Here is a 17,163-nt window from a genome sequence, read left to right as displayed (position 1 = left end):
GCAGTGTACACAGGAGAAAAGAAGCATTCAATAAATGGTGCTGGGAAAGTTGCATAGCATGTGCAGAAGAATGAAACAGGATCATGTCTCTCACAACTTAGAAAAATGAATTCAAAATGGATAAAAGATTTAAATGTAAGGCACAAAACCTTAATAATTTTAGAAGAAAATGTTGGAAAAATTTTTTTTAGATATCAGCTTAGGTAAAGAATTTATGAAGAAGAACCCAGTGGCAATCACAACAACGACAAAAATAAGTAAATGGGACTTGATTAAGTTAAACAACTTCTGCACAGCTAAGGAAATGATCAACAGAGCAAACCGACAACCTGCAGATGGGTGAAAATTTTGCTAGCCATAACTAGACTCTACAAAGAACTCATCAACAAGGACAATACAAATAACCCCATGAAAAAGTGGGCAAAAGACATGAATGGAAGTTTAAAAGAAGATAGACTAATGGCCAATAAACATGAAAAAATCTTCAACATCTCTAAACATCAGGGAAATGCAAATCAAAACCACAATGAGATACCACCTAACTCTAGTGAGAATGGCTTTTTACCAAAAAGTCCCAAAACAACAGATGCAAGTGTGGACGCAGAGAGCAAGGAATACTTACACACTCTTGGTTGGACTGCAAACTGGTATAAGCTCTATGGAAAGTCATATGCCCATTTATGGGCTAGATTAAATTAATGTTGAACTTAATTTGATAATCCATATTTTCTTCTTAAAATACCAATGAATGGGAGAAATCAATATAGTATTTGTAGTTTTACTTACGATTAATTTAGTATGTATTTTTCAACACTATGTGCTTATATAATGTATAATTCTGAATTGATAGTTTTATAAATACTCTTCCTTTAATGCCTTATGGCCATGCTATCTGAGCTTCTAATTGGATATATACAGTAGTTTATGGTCTCTAATATAAACCCAAATGTCTGGGAAAGATCCCCCAGCTATGACTCGGAAAAATTGTGAGGCCTTAGGTAAAGCTTGTCTCAGTGTTACCAGGAAAGTTATCAGTAAGAGTCTCTCAGTAATTCTGCTAATGATTACTAACACTTAAAAAGTACTCCTTGAATTAGGTTGTTGGTGGCTTACCTAGATGAACTCATTTTATCCTCACAGATAACTCTGTGAAGCTGGCTTTGTCTTTATGTGTATTTATATATGAAGGCACAATGGCAGAGAGGTTAAATTACCCGTGGAGGTCAGATAGCAAGCAACGTGGCAGTCAGAATCCAAAGCTAAGTAGCCTGGCTTTTAGACCCTGTTAGACCATTCCTTTCTCAGTGCTGTCTTTTCTGTTTGATGATTTCTTCCTCTTCTTTCTCTCCTTATGTCTGTGCTTGACCCCTTATCAACATCTTCTATTAGTTATCCTGTGGGAGGTATCTTGTCTAGGCATGATTTTTTGTTTTACATTTGTGTAAAAATTGACCACGTCCTTAGAAATTGGAGATAAATTAACTAGTTCCCCTTGGGCTTCTAGGCTTCTTGTTTTAAACAGAAAATTCTGTACTAATGTTCAGAATTAGTACATTCACAACTGTTCATTCGTGACTCTTTATGCTATTCCTGTAGTTATCAGCCATAGAACTTTTTGATTTGTTCCCGTTTTCCCCTTTAAAGTAAAATTCTTGTATGCTGCCTAATGTTTCATAATAAAAATTTCAGTAAAACGTAATTATTGATATTCATTTTGGATTTTTTGTTCTCTAAATACCTTGGGGTTTTTTTTTTTTAAATGTTTGAAACATTCCTAATTCTTAGATGTTTTTGGAAAACTTGACACAAGCTTCTGAAAATTTATGTTCAGAGAATTGATTGATGTTTCATTTCTATCAAGTGCAAAATTTCATTTTTACAGGTACCTGCTGCTTTAGACACACAGGTGAGCTGTACGTCATCTGCTATTAGATGTCAAATGATGCCAAAAGTGACCTAGTAAGCAATTGGTGGTTATAGTACAAAAATAATCAAAGGTTTAGTCAATAACTCATGAAGTTTGATGTACTAGTATTGATAAGCTAATTAAACAGGTCTGCCTGTGTTCTTCCAGCCTACTGGGGCTCTACTATGATTAGCTTTACAGCAAGGAGTGTTGTAACATTGAATGAGAGTAACTGATGAGAGAATGGTGTAGTCACGAAGCTTTAAATACTCCCATTTCTGGTCACAGAATGGTTTCAGGGAAAGTAGGCTATCTTTGCACACCTGCAGCCAGTCAGTGCATAGGCTTCTTGTGGTCAGTATTGATTGATTCTTGTAACAGAACTAGAACAAATTTAGTGTTTTGTAACCTTCTGTGATTTAATATTGTTATGCTTTTTGACATAACACTTACAGAAATCCTTCTCCAATAGTGAATAATTCTCGCAATGCCTGCTAGCTCAGCTGTGGTTCTGAGTATCTCAGTGTCACCAATATAAACTCCTAGATACATTCTGGAGTTCATAATTCAGTTTTAAAAACTGGTTGTGCAGTTACTTGGTAAATAAAGGTGTTGCTGAGAAATGGATTGCAAGGGGCTGGGGGTGGAGTAGACCCTAACCCATTCTTTTTTCAAAACTTCTCAGAGAAGTTTTAGAGTAGAGTACGGTCGGAACATAATTAGGAAGGAGAAAGAATATGTCAAATGATTGTTTGGAAAAACTGAAAAATAAGACTTTGAAGTCTGCCTCATATCTCTTTTTTCCCTCTTAGTATGTTTTGTCCTTCTAGACATTGCTCTTCAGTGAATTATAACCATTGCTGAGAAGTTAGATCCTGTATTAGATGTAGCAATCTAATGGGAAACATCTTAATTTTTTTCTTCTATCATTTGGCTAGAAGCTGATTCAGCTGGTAATTATTTTGCTCTTACCATATGCCAGGCAATGTTATAGGTCTGCACCAAATACAGATAAAAAAGGAAGGAATAATTCTTGTTTAGTAAATAGCGTCATCTTCATTCCAAGGCAGATTTAAGAAATTTCTTCCTTAAATACATTGTATGTGTTGATTTGATATATTGAAACTGCTACTCATCAGTCAACCAACAAGTGATAGTTGCTTTCTAGCATTGTTGTATTCTTAAGAACTTTAAAACTGATTAGGAATAAAGTTGTCTGTCTTCCGACAATTAGAGACATGCTTCTAAAGCTGCGATCTAAGGGTTTTTAAAACTTACATTTCCACTTAAATCTAATCTAAAATATTAGGTATAATATGAATCTTTTGGCTTCTATCTGATAAACTAATTTGGAACCCATTTTTTTATATTCATGTTAAGATCACTTGGTTCTAAGTGATCGTGTAAGGGAACAGTGTGTCACAAAAATATTTTGGATTTTGCAAAGCACAGATTTGAACACAAGAAAGTACAAATAATCTAATTGTGAATAGAGATGGAATGAAGTCAACCTGACTTAACTACTGTTTTTACAAATGCACATTCCTTGTTGGATTTTTTATTTTTTTTTTGAGACAGAGTCTCACTATGTCACCCTCAGTAGAGTGATATGGTGTCACAGCTCATAGCGACCTCAAACTCTTGGACTTAAGTGATTCTCTTGGCTCAACCTTCCAAGTAGCTAGGACTACAGGCGCCCGCCACAATGCCCAGCTATTTTTTTGTTGCAGTTGTCATTGTTGTTTAGCTGACTCAGGCCAGGTTCGAACCCACCAGCCTTGGTGTATGTGGCTGGTGGTGCCCTACCCTCTGAGCTATGGGCGCCACCTCGTTGTTGGATTTTTTTTTTGAGACAGAGCCTCAAGCTGTCGTCCTGGGTAGAGTGCTGTGACATCACAGTTCACAGCAACCTCCGACCCCTGGGCCCAAGCAATTCTCCAGCCTCTGCCTCCAAAGTAGCTGGGACTACAGGAGCCCACCACAATGCCTGGCTATTTTTTGGTTGCAGTTGTCATTGCTTTTTAGCAGGCCCGGGCCGGGCTCAAACCCGCCAGCTCAGGTGTATGTGGCTGGCACCTTAGTCACTTGAGCCACAGGTGCCGAGCCTCCTTGTTGGATTTTTAATAGCAATACCGCTGTGATGTGCTTCTCAAATTAGAGGATTTCCTCCTAAGATTATGAAAGAGTTGCTTCAAAATTAGAAAGCTATAGTGCAATGCCATTACTAGGTATCTACCCAGAAGAACAAAAATCATTTTATCACAAATACATTTGCACTAGAATGTTTACTGCCGCTCAATTCATAATTGCCAAGTTGTGCAACCTAAGTGCCAATTAACTCATGAATGGATGAACAAACTGTGGTATAGGTATACCATGGAATATTATTCAGCCATTAAAAACATGGAGATTTTACATCTTTTACATTTATCTGGATAGAGTTGAAATACATTCTTCCTGGTAAAGTATCTCAAGAATGGAAAAATAAAATCCAGTGTACTCCACACTAATATGAAATCAGTATAAGCAATTACATGTTCATAAAAATAGTAAAACACTATTATAGTCCAGTTTGGGGGTGGAAGGAAGCAGGAGGGGGAAGGGGAGAGGACGGATGGCAGAAGGAGGAAGAGCATGGGGTGGGATCTCACCTAAAGTACACATTGTGAGGGTGTGTGTAACAGGCTCCCTGGGTGAGGGGCTCTTCTACAGATGGAACTTTACCCTGGAAGTGAGAACAATGTAACCTAAATAGTGTACATATTAATTTGAATAAAAAAGTGAAAAAAAACAACAAAGCTATAGATTGGATCTTGTGTACTGATTTGGGTTATAAGATTTATTAACTAAGGGTTAAGTGATGTAAACAAGTTTTGTTTTTACAAACTGATTTATTATGGAATGAAATGTAAATTTTTTTTCTGCCTTCAAAGGTAAGAATCAATTTTTTTTTTTTTTGGAGACAGAGTCTCATTATGTTGCCCTTGGTAGAGTGCCATGGCGTCACAACTCATAGCAACCTCAATCTCTATGGCTTAAGTAATTCTCTTGCCTAAGCCTCCCAGGTAGCTGGGACCATAGGTGCCCACCACAACGCCCAGCTATTTTTGTTGTTGTTGTTGTTGTAATTATCATTGTTTTTAGCATGCCCAGGCCAGGTTTGAACCTGCCAGCCTTGGTGTATATGGCCAGTGCTCTAACCACTGAGCTGTGGGCACTGAGCCAAGAGTCTATATTTTAAGGACATTTTATTCTTGGATGGTTTAATTTATACTAGCTTTTCAGATGCTCTTGTGGGAAGGATAGTCTTTTGTTGTAACACCAGATAAAGCTGCTTTGACAGTCCACAACATCAAATAGTTAGAAATGTGTATGTCCCTGTTTCCTGGGTTATATCCTGATTCTGCCACTTGCTGGTTCTGTGACCTTCAGCATGTTATATAAACCTCTGTGCCTTACTTTTGTCTCCTTTGAAAGGGAGATGATAATGGTACTTAGGTTAGATATAAGAATTAAATAAGTAATTTAATGTACGTGTAGGCCATCACACATCTTAAGGGCTGGGTATATTCTAGCTAGGAAGTTATGAGGTCTGACAATTAAGGTTGCAAACTCACCACCTTGCCCTTAACATTGGCAGCAAGCACTATACAAACAACTTGGTAAAGTTTAAAACCTTAGTACAGCCGTGTCTCTCAGTTGTGTTTGTGTCTACATGTGCTGGTATCTTGCTAAGTGGCATTCATTATTGTTGTTGTGTTTTTGTGTGCCATCATGAGAATGTCAGAGCTTGAATTAGAGCATTGAACAAACATTAAATTTCTTGTTGAACTTGGCAAGAGTGGAAGTGAAATTAGGGACATGTTAGTTCAAGTTTATGGGGATAGTGCCATGAAGGAAATGGCAGTGTGCACATGGATTAAACAATTTTCTGACGGGAGAGAAAGTGTGACTGATAAGGAGAGAGTGGTCAGGGAATACAGTAACGAGCAGAACTGACAAAAACATCACAAAATATTGTCAAATTGTGTGTCAAAATTATTGGCTGACTATGAGAAGTATAACAGCCCAAGTAAACAGCAAGAGAGAAACAGGAAGATCTTAACTGAAAATCTTGGGATGTGAAAGGTATGAACAAAAGCAAAGGAGAGCCAAAGTTTGCCAAGACCTTTTGGAGAGGCAAGAGGATGTTTGGGGCCATGTTATCATTGGTAATGAAATGTGTGTACCAAAATGACGTTGAAAGGAAGTGTCAGAGTGCACAATGGAAATCAGCCATTTCTCCGCAGCCAAAAAAGTTTAGTCAGTCCAAATCAAAACTCAAAATGATGTTGCTAACCTTTTTTGATATCAGAGAGATTGTTCATTATGAATTTGTATCAGCTGGATAGTTAAACCAAGTTTATCGTTTGGAAGTGTGGAAAAAACTACATGAAAAGGTAGACAAAAATGACCTAAACTTTTTGCCGACAATTCATGGCTCTTACATTATGACAATATACCAGCTCACATGGCACCTCTATGAGGGAGTTCTTAGTAAACCAAGAACTATATTGGAACACCCTCCCTACTCATTTGACCTGGCCCCCAAGACTTTTTTCTTCACCTGAAGATAAACATCGAAAGGAAGACATTTTGATGGCATTCAGGACGTCAAGGGTACTATGACGACAGCTCTGATGGCCATTCCAGAAAAAGAGTTCCAAATTGCTTTGAAGGGTGGACTAGGCGCTGGTGTCAGTGCACAGCTTCCCAAGAGGAAGACTTCAAAGGTGACCGTAGTGATACTCAGCAATGAGAGATGTAGCGTTTTTTCTAGGATGAAGTTTTCTGAACTTAATTGTCAGCTGTCATATAGCAGATTGAGGTGAAGAACAAAAGTTGAGGTAGAGTTTTTCCTCCATGTTTTGTATTTCCTGATTAATTTCAATATTAGCCAGAATGACAAAATTATCTTAGAAAAAAGAGGCTGAGGAATTCCTATGGATGAAAGAAGACTAATGAGAAGTGAAAACTTAAATATAATGCACGATTCTGGATCAGGAAAAAATACAATAAATATAATATCAGAAAATTCTGTACATGGGTTATTTATTAGATAACAGGATTGTACTGATGTTAAATTTTCTGAATTTTGTAATTGTCATGTTAGCAATTGAACAGTGCAGATGAAAGATGTATGGGCCTTCAACGAACTAGTCTTGGAACTTTTTTTGTAGGTTGTGTTGAAGGATGATGAAATCCACATTCAGTATCTGAAATAATATGAATCTGAAATAATAAGGCAATGAATTTATTGCTTATTATAGCAAAGGACAACTATATTTTTTAGGCATCGTTTCCCTGGGCACAGAGATTGCTGATCTTATAGTGGATTTTTGGGAAGGGTAGACTTAAGGGATTCATGGAATTGTGTGGTCCTAAGTGGGTTGATACCATTTGTAGGTGTGTGGTCACACACTCAGTGATGTGGGTTTATTGGAGGGAGTTTTTTTCCCAACTGGCTAACTTCAAAGCAAGGGCTGTCACAGATTGGTTGACTTGAAAAAAATTTGCTCATTTTAGATGAGTTTTTAAAACAGTTCAGGTGGCTACCTGTTGCCATGAGTATAGAAAAATTTGTCTTTTCCTAGGAATATGGGAACTTAAAAACATACTCATTTGAAACTTTTTATAATGAAACTATCTAAAATATTAGAATCAGAGAACCTACTCTTAATTCATGTTGAAGGACATGTGGAAAGATGAGATTCACCCCTAAAATGAAAATATTTTTATTGTTTTATCTGAACACAAAATTATTTCATGTTCGTATGGAGGGAAAAAACCCTTAAGTAATACATACAGAGAGGTGTAAAAAGTGAAGTGACTGGTTAATGCTGTGACCCAGAGATAGTCACTGGTAACATTTTGCTCTATAGATTTCTTGACTTTTATGCTTACTCGGTTTGAATTCTGTAATTTCCATTTAATAGATGTGATAATTTGGTCAGGCATATTTTGTGTACTTTAGTTTCCTCATCTATAAAATAGGAATAATAATGCTTATTGAGTTGTGTGGATATAGTGAGTTAATCTCTGTAAAACTTTTAGAACAGTATCTGGCACATGGTTAATGCTACACAGATTTGTTATTACCATACTGCATCTATTCTTAACACATCTGTTTGCTCTTTTAAAAGTTCTGCAATTGAGATTTATCTTAACAACTCGTGGTGATTGTGGCGGGCAGTTGCGTTTTTTCATTGTTGTCACTCTTTCCTTTGCGGACCATAAAATGATGGTATGTCTTAGAATTGATGGTGTATCTTAGATTGGATAAGATGCAGTATGTATACATCCAATTTCCTAATACAGAAGTGAGATTATTCAATGCACACTGTTTTATATCCTAAAACAATTCTATGAGGACATTTTCAATGTCAGATACAGCGCATAATATAGTGTTATATTCATGTACCATAATTTATTTATTGTTATCTAGCAGTGGGCATTTTATTGTTTAATTTTTGTTCTTGGAGAAGATTTTATTCAGTGGAAAGAAGAAAACTTGAAGAGATAACCTGAGTGAAGATTGAGACAAAAAGTGAAAGTTATAGATGGAGACTGTTTCTATATTACTAGAAAGGCAGTTTGGGGCAGATTCTAAGTATTGAGTATTGGGTTAAGCTCTGTAGATTTTTAAATAATTTTCTGGAGCCATTCAACAGTGAAGAGTAATTGGAAATCAGGTTTTTTTCTGTTAGTTTTGCCTATTAACCTATCCGTATAGCATAGATGAATGGCTTGATATCAATGTAAGTTGGATTTTAACATTTTTATTAATAATGATGTAGAAAGTATGCTTGTTATGTTTTTTGTGCTTATGAAATTGTAAAGAATGACAAAATAGATTGGATTATGAAATTAAGGTTTCAGGTTATCTTAACAGGGCACCATAATGGGTTGAATCCAAGTTTTAGAAGATTTTTACAGATAAATGTAAGATTTTGCTCTTCATTTAAAAGAAAGTAAATAAATCCCACAAGGACAGTTGCTCAAGTATGGTTTGATTTAGTTAGCAGTACATTTGGAAAAGGACCCTGGTTGTATTAGTGGAAGTATCTTATCAGAGATTTTATCTAGTTTGTTCTTATTAGACCTTTTTTGTAGCTATGAGTGCTACACTGAAAGGAATGTAGTTAAGTTGGAGTGAGTAGAAGTAGAAAGTGGGAAGGTAAAGAAACTCAAAACTGTGTAGTATCAAGAGAAGGTGGGGGAGGAAGGCAGGCCATGGCAGTTGCTTTAAAGTGGTCCAGGTTGGTTAGCATGACGTGAAATATGGCTCAGTGTAGCACTATATATTTTTTTTCAGCATCAATTATAGCTATTTCTATCCATAGTATTGCCCCCAATTTCCTATGTAATCTGAACATCCCATAAACTTTTAGGTATGTATTATGCTGGTATTTATTTATTTATTCTTTTGAGACAGAGTCTCACTGTGTCACCTTTGGTAGAGTGCTGTGGCGTCACAGCTCACAGCAACCTCAAACTCTTGGGCTTAAGCCATTCTCTTGCCTCAGCCTCCCAAGTAGCTGGGACTATAGGCGCCTACCACAACGCTGGACTCTATTTTTTTGTTGTAGTTGTCATTGTTGTTTGGCAGGCCCGGGCCACGTTTGAACCTACCAGCCCTGGTGTATGTGGCCGGTGCTCTAGCTGCTGAGCTACAGGCACTGAACCTATTATGCTGGGATATAAGAAGAGCAATCAGGCAGGGGCATTTGAGGACATGTGAGGATATTTGAGAAGGGAGATAACAGATGAAGAGCAGTGCTAGAAGGAAGCAATTGATGAATTCCAACTCAGATTCTTCTTTTCATTTATTTTTTTCTGTGCATAATTTTGTTATAAAGTTATTGATTAAATTGCCTTTAAAATTGTTTTCAGAATATACATCTAGTCTTTGAATTTTTATTACAGTAAGTTGGCATTATGGTCCAATATGATTTGTTATTCATATTAAGCAGAAAATGTTGTGTAATATATATTTAAATGTGAAATGGATAGGGCCCAAATTCTCTCTCTTATTTGCTTTATTTATTTTAGCTTTGACTTTTGTATTTTTATTTTTTTTTTAAAGAAATAAGATTCTGTGTTGCTCAAGCTATCCTCCTGTGTCTTCTTTCCCCATAGCTGGGACTATTGGTGCCCATCATTGTACTTGGTTTCTTTCTATTACCTATATCGTTCATTTTGAAACTATTTTAATATTCTTATTTGATGTTTGCTCAGAGATTATTTTATCCCCTTTAAGAGAAGGAGCACCTTGATGGCATGTTGCTATTAGAGTTGCATTATTAAAATGCTCACTTTGTGACCTTTCTCTGTTCCCATTCATTACTCCACAAAATACTGTGTTTCTTTTATTGTCTAAACTCTGATTAGATTCAGTTATTTGCTTGAGAAAAATTGAGCATGGATTTGGTATAGCAAATATTGAGTTTTAAATTTTCACTCTGGCCAGGAGTAAATGATTTTTTTTTTTTTCTTTAACAGATCAAGAAGTTGGTATATGTTTACCTGGTTCGATATGCTGAAGAACAGCAGGATCTGGCACTCTTGTCCATAAGCACTTTTCAGCGAGCTCTGAAGGTAAATAATAGAGTGAGCCCTCAAATAGCTGCAAGGTTTTTGCACAGTTGAAAGTGTGTCATTTAAAGGAGTAGAACAATAATCCACTAAATAGCACAGTAGTGTCTTGAAAGAGTTAAAAGGCCTCCCATAGTGCTTATTCAATAACCTTGGAAAATAGCTTATATAACCAACTGGAATCTTGCCATTTATGTTGCAAACCTTCTATATGTTTATGTTCAGTATAATCATCAGGTCTCGAAGAACTGCTTAGCATTATACTGACTAATTGTTGAAAGCATGCGAAGAGCAGACATAATACATTTTTTAAAATAAAATTTATGACCTGTAACTTTTTATGATTATAAAATGCTAAAATCCCAGCACAGTTAGTAATAAATGATCAATCAGAATTATAACTGTTACATTTCTTTAAAACACTGTTTAGAGAAATAAATTTTTCTTTTTCCCTCTCATTTCCATATATTGGCTTTTCCTTTTAAATTAAGTAGATTGTTTTAGCTGTTGTTATATCACACCCTATAAACACATATTAACTGTGCCGTAAAGATGCCGTTGAAATATTGTAAACTTGAAATTTTGATGAATATTTTTACACTATTTTTAGGACCCAAACCAACTAATTCGTGCAAGTGCTTTGAGAGTTCTGTCAAGTATTAGAGTGCCCATTATTGTACCTATCATGATGCTCGCGATTAAGGAAGCGTCTGCTGACTTATCACCATATGTTAGGAAGAATGCAGCTCATGCAATACAAAAATTGTACAGGTAGGTGCTTCATTCACAGTATGGCAGAGATCTCTAATGTTACCTGGAATGTTACAGACCACAGAGGTTCTTAAAACTAGCCTGTCCTTATACTAAGTAAACCCAAAGACTGTATTTTTCCCCTACAAACATTCTTTACACATCTTTAATTTTGTTTTGGTTATGGAGACCCACTGCAGGTTTTTTATTTGTAAGCCTGTTCAGACCTGTGATAATTTCTGGATTTTATAACTTAAAAATAATCAGAATTTGAATTCTCATTTAGATAGTCCAATAATATGTCCACATATTATTAGAAAATTGAGATTTTTTTTTCTATTTACTGTAGCTTAGAATCTTAAGTGTGTTATCCTCTCAACTTACTCATATTTGTTTTTTCTTCTTTCATCTTTGGTCCTGCTTCTCCTTTCCTTGTCTGATTCTTTTTCAGAGCTATTCTGTTAAAAATTCTTTTTAAATATAGTGATTTTTGTATGTACTACCATACCATGTTTGTATGCTATTTCAGCAAATACCATACAGTGCCCTGAACTTGGTATTATTTTCTGGGGTCATTAATTCACCAGCTTTTTTGAGGTCCTTTTCTGTTTCGGGTGTGTGTTCACAGTGCTGTGCTAAATGTGTGAGATGTGTGAAAATGCTAGAGGGTGTGGTATTTACTTATGAATAGCATATCACATGTTTGAGGAAGGCAACCTTTAATTGAATAAGATTTTAGCACATAATATATGTGTATATACCAAGATATGCTAGCAATTCTTAGATAGGATAGGGGCCAGTGATCACATTGTAAGTGTTACCAGAAAGAAGTAATGAGAGGGGATTAGTTATGAAAGACTGCTTTGATAACAGGGACTTGAGCTGGAATTTGACAGAAATAACATGTTTGAACATGTTCACATAATTATAATGATTAATAACAAACTTAGATAATGTTTGTAAAAAAGTAAAATCTCATATTTTTAGGTTAATTGTCAGGCAAAGTTTTATCATGCTTTTCACTTAATTACCTTTTTGCGTTCTTAACTTGTGGGATAAGATCCAGGCTCGCTGTGATGGTTTATTAGTGCTTCTATCACTGGGCTCAAGTTTACCTCTCCCTGCCTTGAATTAACAGTCTTGTAGCTCAGTACTGCCCGTTAGGCCTCTATATCAAATGCTTTAATCTCAGTACTGCCTTTTATTTGTCTTGGTTTTATCTGGCAGGTTTTATAATGCATATCACTCACTGCACTGGTGTGTCTAGAGTAGAAAATGGTGCTATGTTGTTATTTTTTCCCCCAGTTAAAAGAAGAATTTGTGGTTTATCCACTAGCAGTTACTCTCTTGAGGTTTTCCAACTGTGTGTGTGTGTGTGTGTGTGTGTGTGTGCGCGCGCGCGTGCAGTTTTTGGCTGGGGCTGGGTTTGAACCTGCCACCTCTGGTATGTGGGGCCAGCGCCCTACTCCTTTGAGCTACAGGTGCTGCCCCATTTTCCAACTTTTTAAGAAGTGAATTTGTTCTTTAAATACTTTAATGGGCAACTTTTAGAGGGAAGGATTAGGACACATGTATCAGAAAAACCATCCGATTGTACTTTAAATTTGTTTTCTGTTTGTTTCTATTTTGAACTCATTCTTGTTTTCTTTCCTTTCCTTTAAAACTTCTCAGCATCCTTGAAAAAATAAGCATTATTTAAAGATAGAATGAAAGGAGGAAAAAAATAACATAAGTTCTTTTTATATTTTAGTCTTGATCCGGATCAGAAGGAAATGTTAATTGAAGTAATTGAAAAACTTCTGAAAGATAAAAGCACAGTAAGTAATATCTTTTTATGTCATTAAAGTACAAATGTCTTTTATTGATATAGTGTTTTTTTTTTTTTTGCAGTTTTTGGCCGGGGCTGGGTTTGAACCCGCCACCTCCGGCATATGGGGCCAGTGCCTTACTCCTTTGAGCCTCAAGTGCCACCCTATATGGTGTCATTTACCGTTGTATATTTGACATAATTATTTTTATCAATTTCAAAATGATGTATTAATGGGGCTCATACTTATTTTTAAAATCTTTTAAAGGACAGAACTCTCTACATAATAAAAAAGACTACATTTGAAATTCTAAGTTTGTTACGTGTTTCTTCATGTAATATGAAGAATGGCAAGTCGTTAAAAAAGAAAATGCTTTCTTTAAGCTATGGCTAAACTGTTAACTGCTCTTAAAACCAAAGCTTTTATTTCAAGCAATGATTTGCTAGGATTTTAATGAGCCCAATCACCTGGGAATTAATGATTCTCTTACAATGATGTACTAAGAAGTATTGAAGAGCTATTGAAAAATTTGAGAGGTGTGTTTTCATATTGTAAATGTGCTTTTAAAAATAATTAAAACATTTCCATACCTACAAGGCTATTTTATTGGCCACCTAGAATTATTTTATGGGCTAAAATGAGTCCTCTTTGGAGAATGTATATGTCCCTTCCTTGCCCTTTCTTTACCCCCTTTTTTGTGTGTAGTGATGTGACACCAAGATTTAGGAACAGGGTGCCCTTTGGGGTTTGTGAGTGACTAGTCTGTGAGTACTGGTATTTTAGATGGGGCTTTTGTACCCACTTTATGTGGTTCAGAACTACAGAAGAAAAGGATTACAGCTCATGTTAGGATACTGTCATTACAGAGCATCTAATATCCGTGAATAGCAGCTATTTAATATCGTGGGCAGTAGCCATGTAGCTGTTGTTTTATGGCCTCGCATATGATCTGTGCTGGAGAAGGCCCGATGCATCACTGAGAATCCCTATCCTGCTGTTGTTGTGTGGGGTATTCTCTAGGTGTCTTTCAGGTTTGATTATTTTATAGTGTTGTTCAAATCTTCTATTTTCTTCATTGATCTTATGCCTATAGGCTCTGTCCATTTTTGAAAATAGTGTATTGAAATCACTTCAGTCCTGTCAGCGTTTGCTTTTTAGAAGTGAGTCATTATAAAAGTTTCGAGATGCACAAAAATCAAAAATACCGTGTACGGAAACAAATGAAGCTGTCCCAGCAACACCAAGATGCTTGAGCACGTTGACACTTGTGTGGGTGGATTAGAAAGGTGTCAGCCGTGTTTCTTGGAAGTGAAATAATGGACAGTAACACAGTCTGTCTCAAAACTTTTGTAGCAACCCACATATTTAGGAGCTCAAACGTTTGGTACATAAATGTATATAGTTGTTTTACTACGTATCTTCCTCTTGTCATTATAAAACACTCCACTTCGAGTCTAGTAGTAATTTTGTTTTAGAATCTGTTTTGCCTGATGTAAGTGCAGTTGTCCCGGCTTCCTTGTGGTTGCTGTTTGCCTTCTGTCTTTTTCCACCCTTCTACTTTTAACCTGTTTTGTATTTTGGAACCTGATGTCTCCTGTAGACAGCTTCTAGTTGGCTCTTCTTTTGTTATCCAGTCTAGCAGTATGTGGCTTTTGATTGGATTTCTCATCTGTTCACACTTAATGCTGTTATTAATATATTTGGATTTTAAGCTGCCCTTTTACTTGCCTTTATAATTATCTTTTTTCGTTTATCATTTCTCCCTTACCACTTATATTGCATTAATTAAGGGAATATGTTATAGTGAACGTTTTAATGATGTCTTCACTATATATTTTTAAAATATTGTATTATACATGGAGACTATGCTTGGAGTTTCATTCCTCGGCTGTTTAGCAGATTTCTTTTAGTCTGCAGTGTAGCAGGAATCTTCACTGCATTTCTTCTGTGCATAGTTGGCATACTATAGGCAATAATCAAATATGGATAGATTGAAGACAGAGAAAACATTTCATTCCTTTTTGTCTTTGGTTTGACAGACATGGTGTCTGTTTCTAAGATCCAGATTTGTAATCAATAATATTGATACTATGGTTAACTATATTTTAGTAATTAAAAAAATTAGCCTTTTCTATGTAAGATACTTGCTAAGTTCTTATAGATCTTACTATTCCTTTATTCTAATCTCTTTTACCATCATTTCTGATACATTATAGATTCAAAGAAATCTCTTAGATGACCTGGGAATGAAATCTTTGTGTATATGGGTATATTTTTACCCAGACAGGATATAGCATGCTATAGGTGAAAATTAGTCTTTGAACTTAGATTGAAATGGACTCATATCGGAGCTTCTTTCACTTAGTAGTTTTGTACTTAAACTTTCATGAGTTCAAGTTTACAAATGCGTAGGACTTAAAATTTCTAATTTATTGTTACTGTTTGGGTTGAAAGAGTTATTGTATACATATTTCTCAGCATAATGTTTAACATCATAATATAGGATGTTAATAAAAATTCCAAATAAGAAAGAAGTGACTAAAAAGAAATATAAGGATATATTTCTTTAAATTTGGAGCTCAGCGCCTATAGCTCAAGCGGCTAAGGCACTAGCCACATACACTGAGCTGAATCCAGCCCGGGCTCGCCAAACAACAATGATGGCTGCAACCAAAAAATAGCCGGGCATTATGTCGGGCTCCTGTAGTCCCAGCTACTTGGGAGGCAGAGGTAGGAGAATCGCGTGAGCTCAGGAGTTGGTGGTTGCTATGAGCTGTGATGCCACAGCACTCTACCCAGGGTGACAGCTTGAGGCTCTGTCTCAAATAAAAAACAAAAAACAAAAAACCAATTCTTTAAATTTGGAATGTCTGTTCTTGGTTTCTGACCATTTACTTCCAGAATATAGTAGAAAGAAAAAATATTGAATAGTCGTTCATAGTGGGTATTTAATATTTGTTGAATGACTTCCGAATTAATTTTTTATGTTCCTGATGATAGTAATTAGATATTTGGTATTATTTTTAATCTTTTTTCCTCAAATGGTATCATGCTCCGTGTTCATAGATAGATCATTTGGGGGCTTTGATGGCCTACCCTTTTTGAGGCACTAATTTTTCCTAAAGTGTTACATGGCATATGTCAATGTTCTAAAAATTAAAAACAGGGGGCGGTGCCTATGGCTCAAAAGAGTAGGGCACCAGTCCCATATGCTGGAGGTGGCGGGTTCAAACCCAGCCCTGTCCAAAAAACTGCAAAAAATAAAAATAAAAATAAAATAAAAATTAAAAACATACAAACATGTCTTTTTTTGTATCTGTAGTAAGAAGCAACTTTTTCCAGCATGGATTTCCTTCTAGCTTCCTCCTTGTCATACTTTAACTTCCTCTCCAACATTAAGAAACATGGCTCCCATCATCTACAATATATTTACTTTTTTGCTTTCCCCAAATGCAGAGACAGTGTGTCAGAGCTGCTATAATGTACTTCTGTGAGGAGTAGTATGATGGGAACTGATATATAAATACTGGTTTAGAGTTGTTTTTATCTTTAGTGTTATTTTTCTGCTGTGATAGTAAATCCAAATTGCTTTATCATTATATCCTTGAACTTGTTATGTAGATATATAAGAAGGCTGTTGATTCTTTTGAATGGTAATTTTGTATCCTGCTTCCTTACTGAGTTCTTCTGTTGTTTGAGTTAGTTTTCTCATTGGTTCTCTTTGTTTTTTTTTCTTAGAGAATGAATCATCTCTGCAGTTAGAGATGTTTTACTTCCTCTTTCCCAATTCCTAAAGACTCTGATTTCGCTTCTCTAATTACACTGGCGAGTCCTGTCACCGCAGTGTTCAGATGCTTTTCTTGAGTGTATCTACTTCATTTTGGAGCATGGTGTTATGTTTGCTTTTGCTTCATTACTGATTTTTTTTTTGTGGGTAGTTTTGCAAGTTGTTACCATTTATGTTTTCTGTTTTTTTTTTTTTTTTTTTTTGAGACGGAGCCTCTAGCTGTCACCCTAGGTAGAGTGCCATGGCATCACGCTCACAGCAACCTCCAACTCCTGGGC

The 17,163-nt window shown here is 35.9% G+C and overlaps 1 protein-coding gene across 2 annotated transcripts in view; it reads left to right on the top strand.

Annotated features, from left to right (window-relative positions):
• The window catches only part of AP3B1 (adaptor related protein complex 3 beta 1 subunit), a 256,948-nt gene that overhangs the window by 53,674 nt on the left and 186,111 nt on the right, over positions 1 to 17,163 (top strand). For both annotated transcript variants that reach the window (XM_023510871.1, XM_003785933.2), the window contains exons 4-6: positions 10,448 to 10,543; positions 11,151 to 11,311; positions 13,041 to 13,107. In XM_023510871.1, the coding sequence (XP_023366639.1) occupies positions 10,448 to 10,543; positions 11,151 to 11,311; positions 13,041 to 13,107 (324 nt within the window). The remainder of the gene's footprint in view (positions 1 to 10,447; positions 10,544 to 11,150; positions 11,312 to 13,040; positions 13,108 to 17,163) is intronic.

Source organism: Otolemur garnettii, unplaced genomic scaffold (genome assembly GCF_000181295.1).
Source record: "Otolemur garnettii isolate 467f Iridium unplaced genomic scaffold, OtoGar3 scaffold00017, whole genome shotgun sequence".
Classification (NCBI taxonomy): Eukaryota; Metazoa; Chordata; class Mammalia; order Primates; family Galagidae; genus Otolemur; species Otolemur garnettii.
Note: the sequence above shows the minus strand (reverse complement) of the source record. Positions and strands in the feature narration are given on the sequence as shown.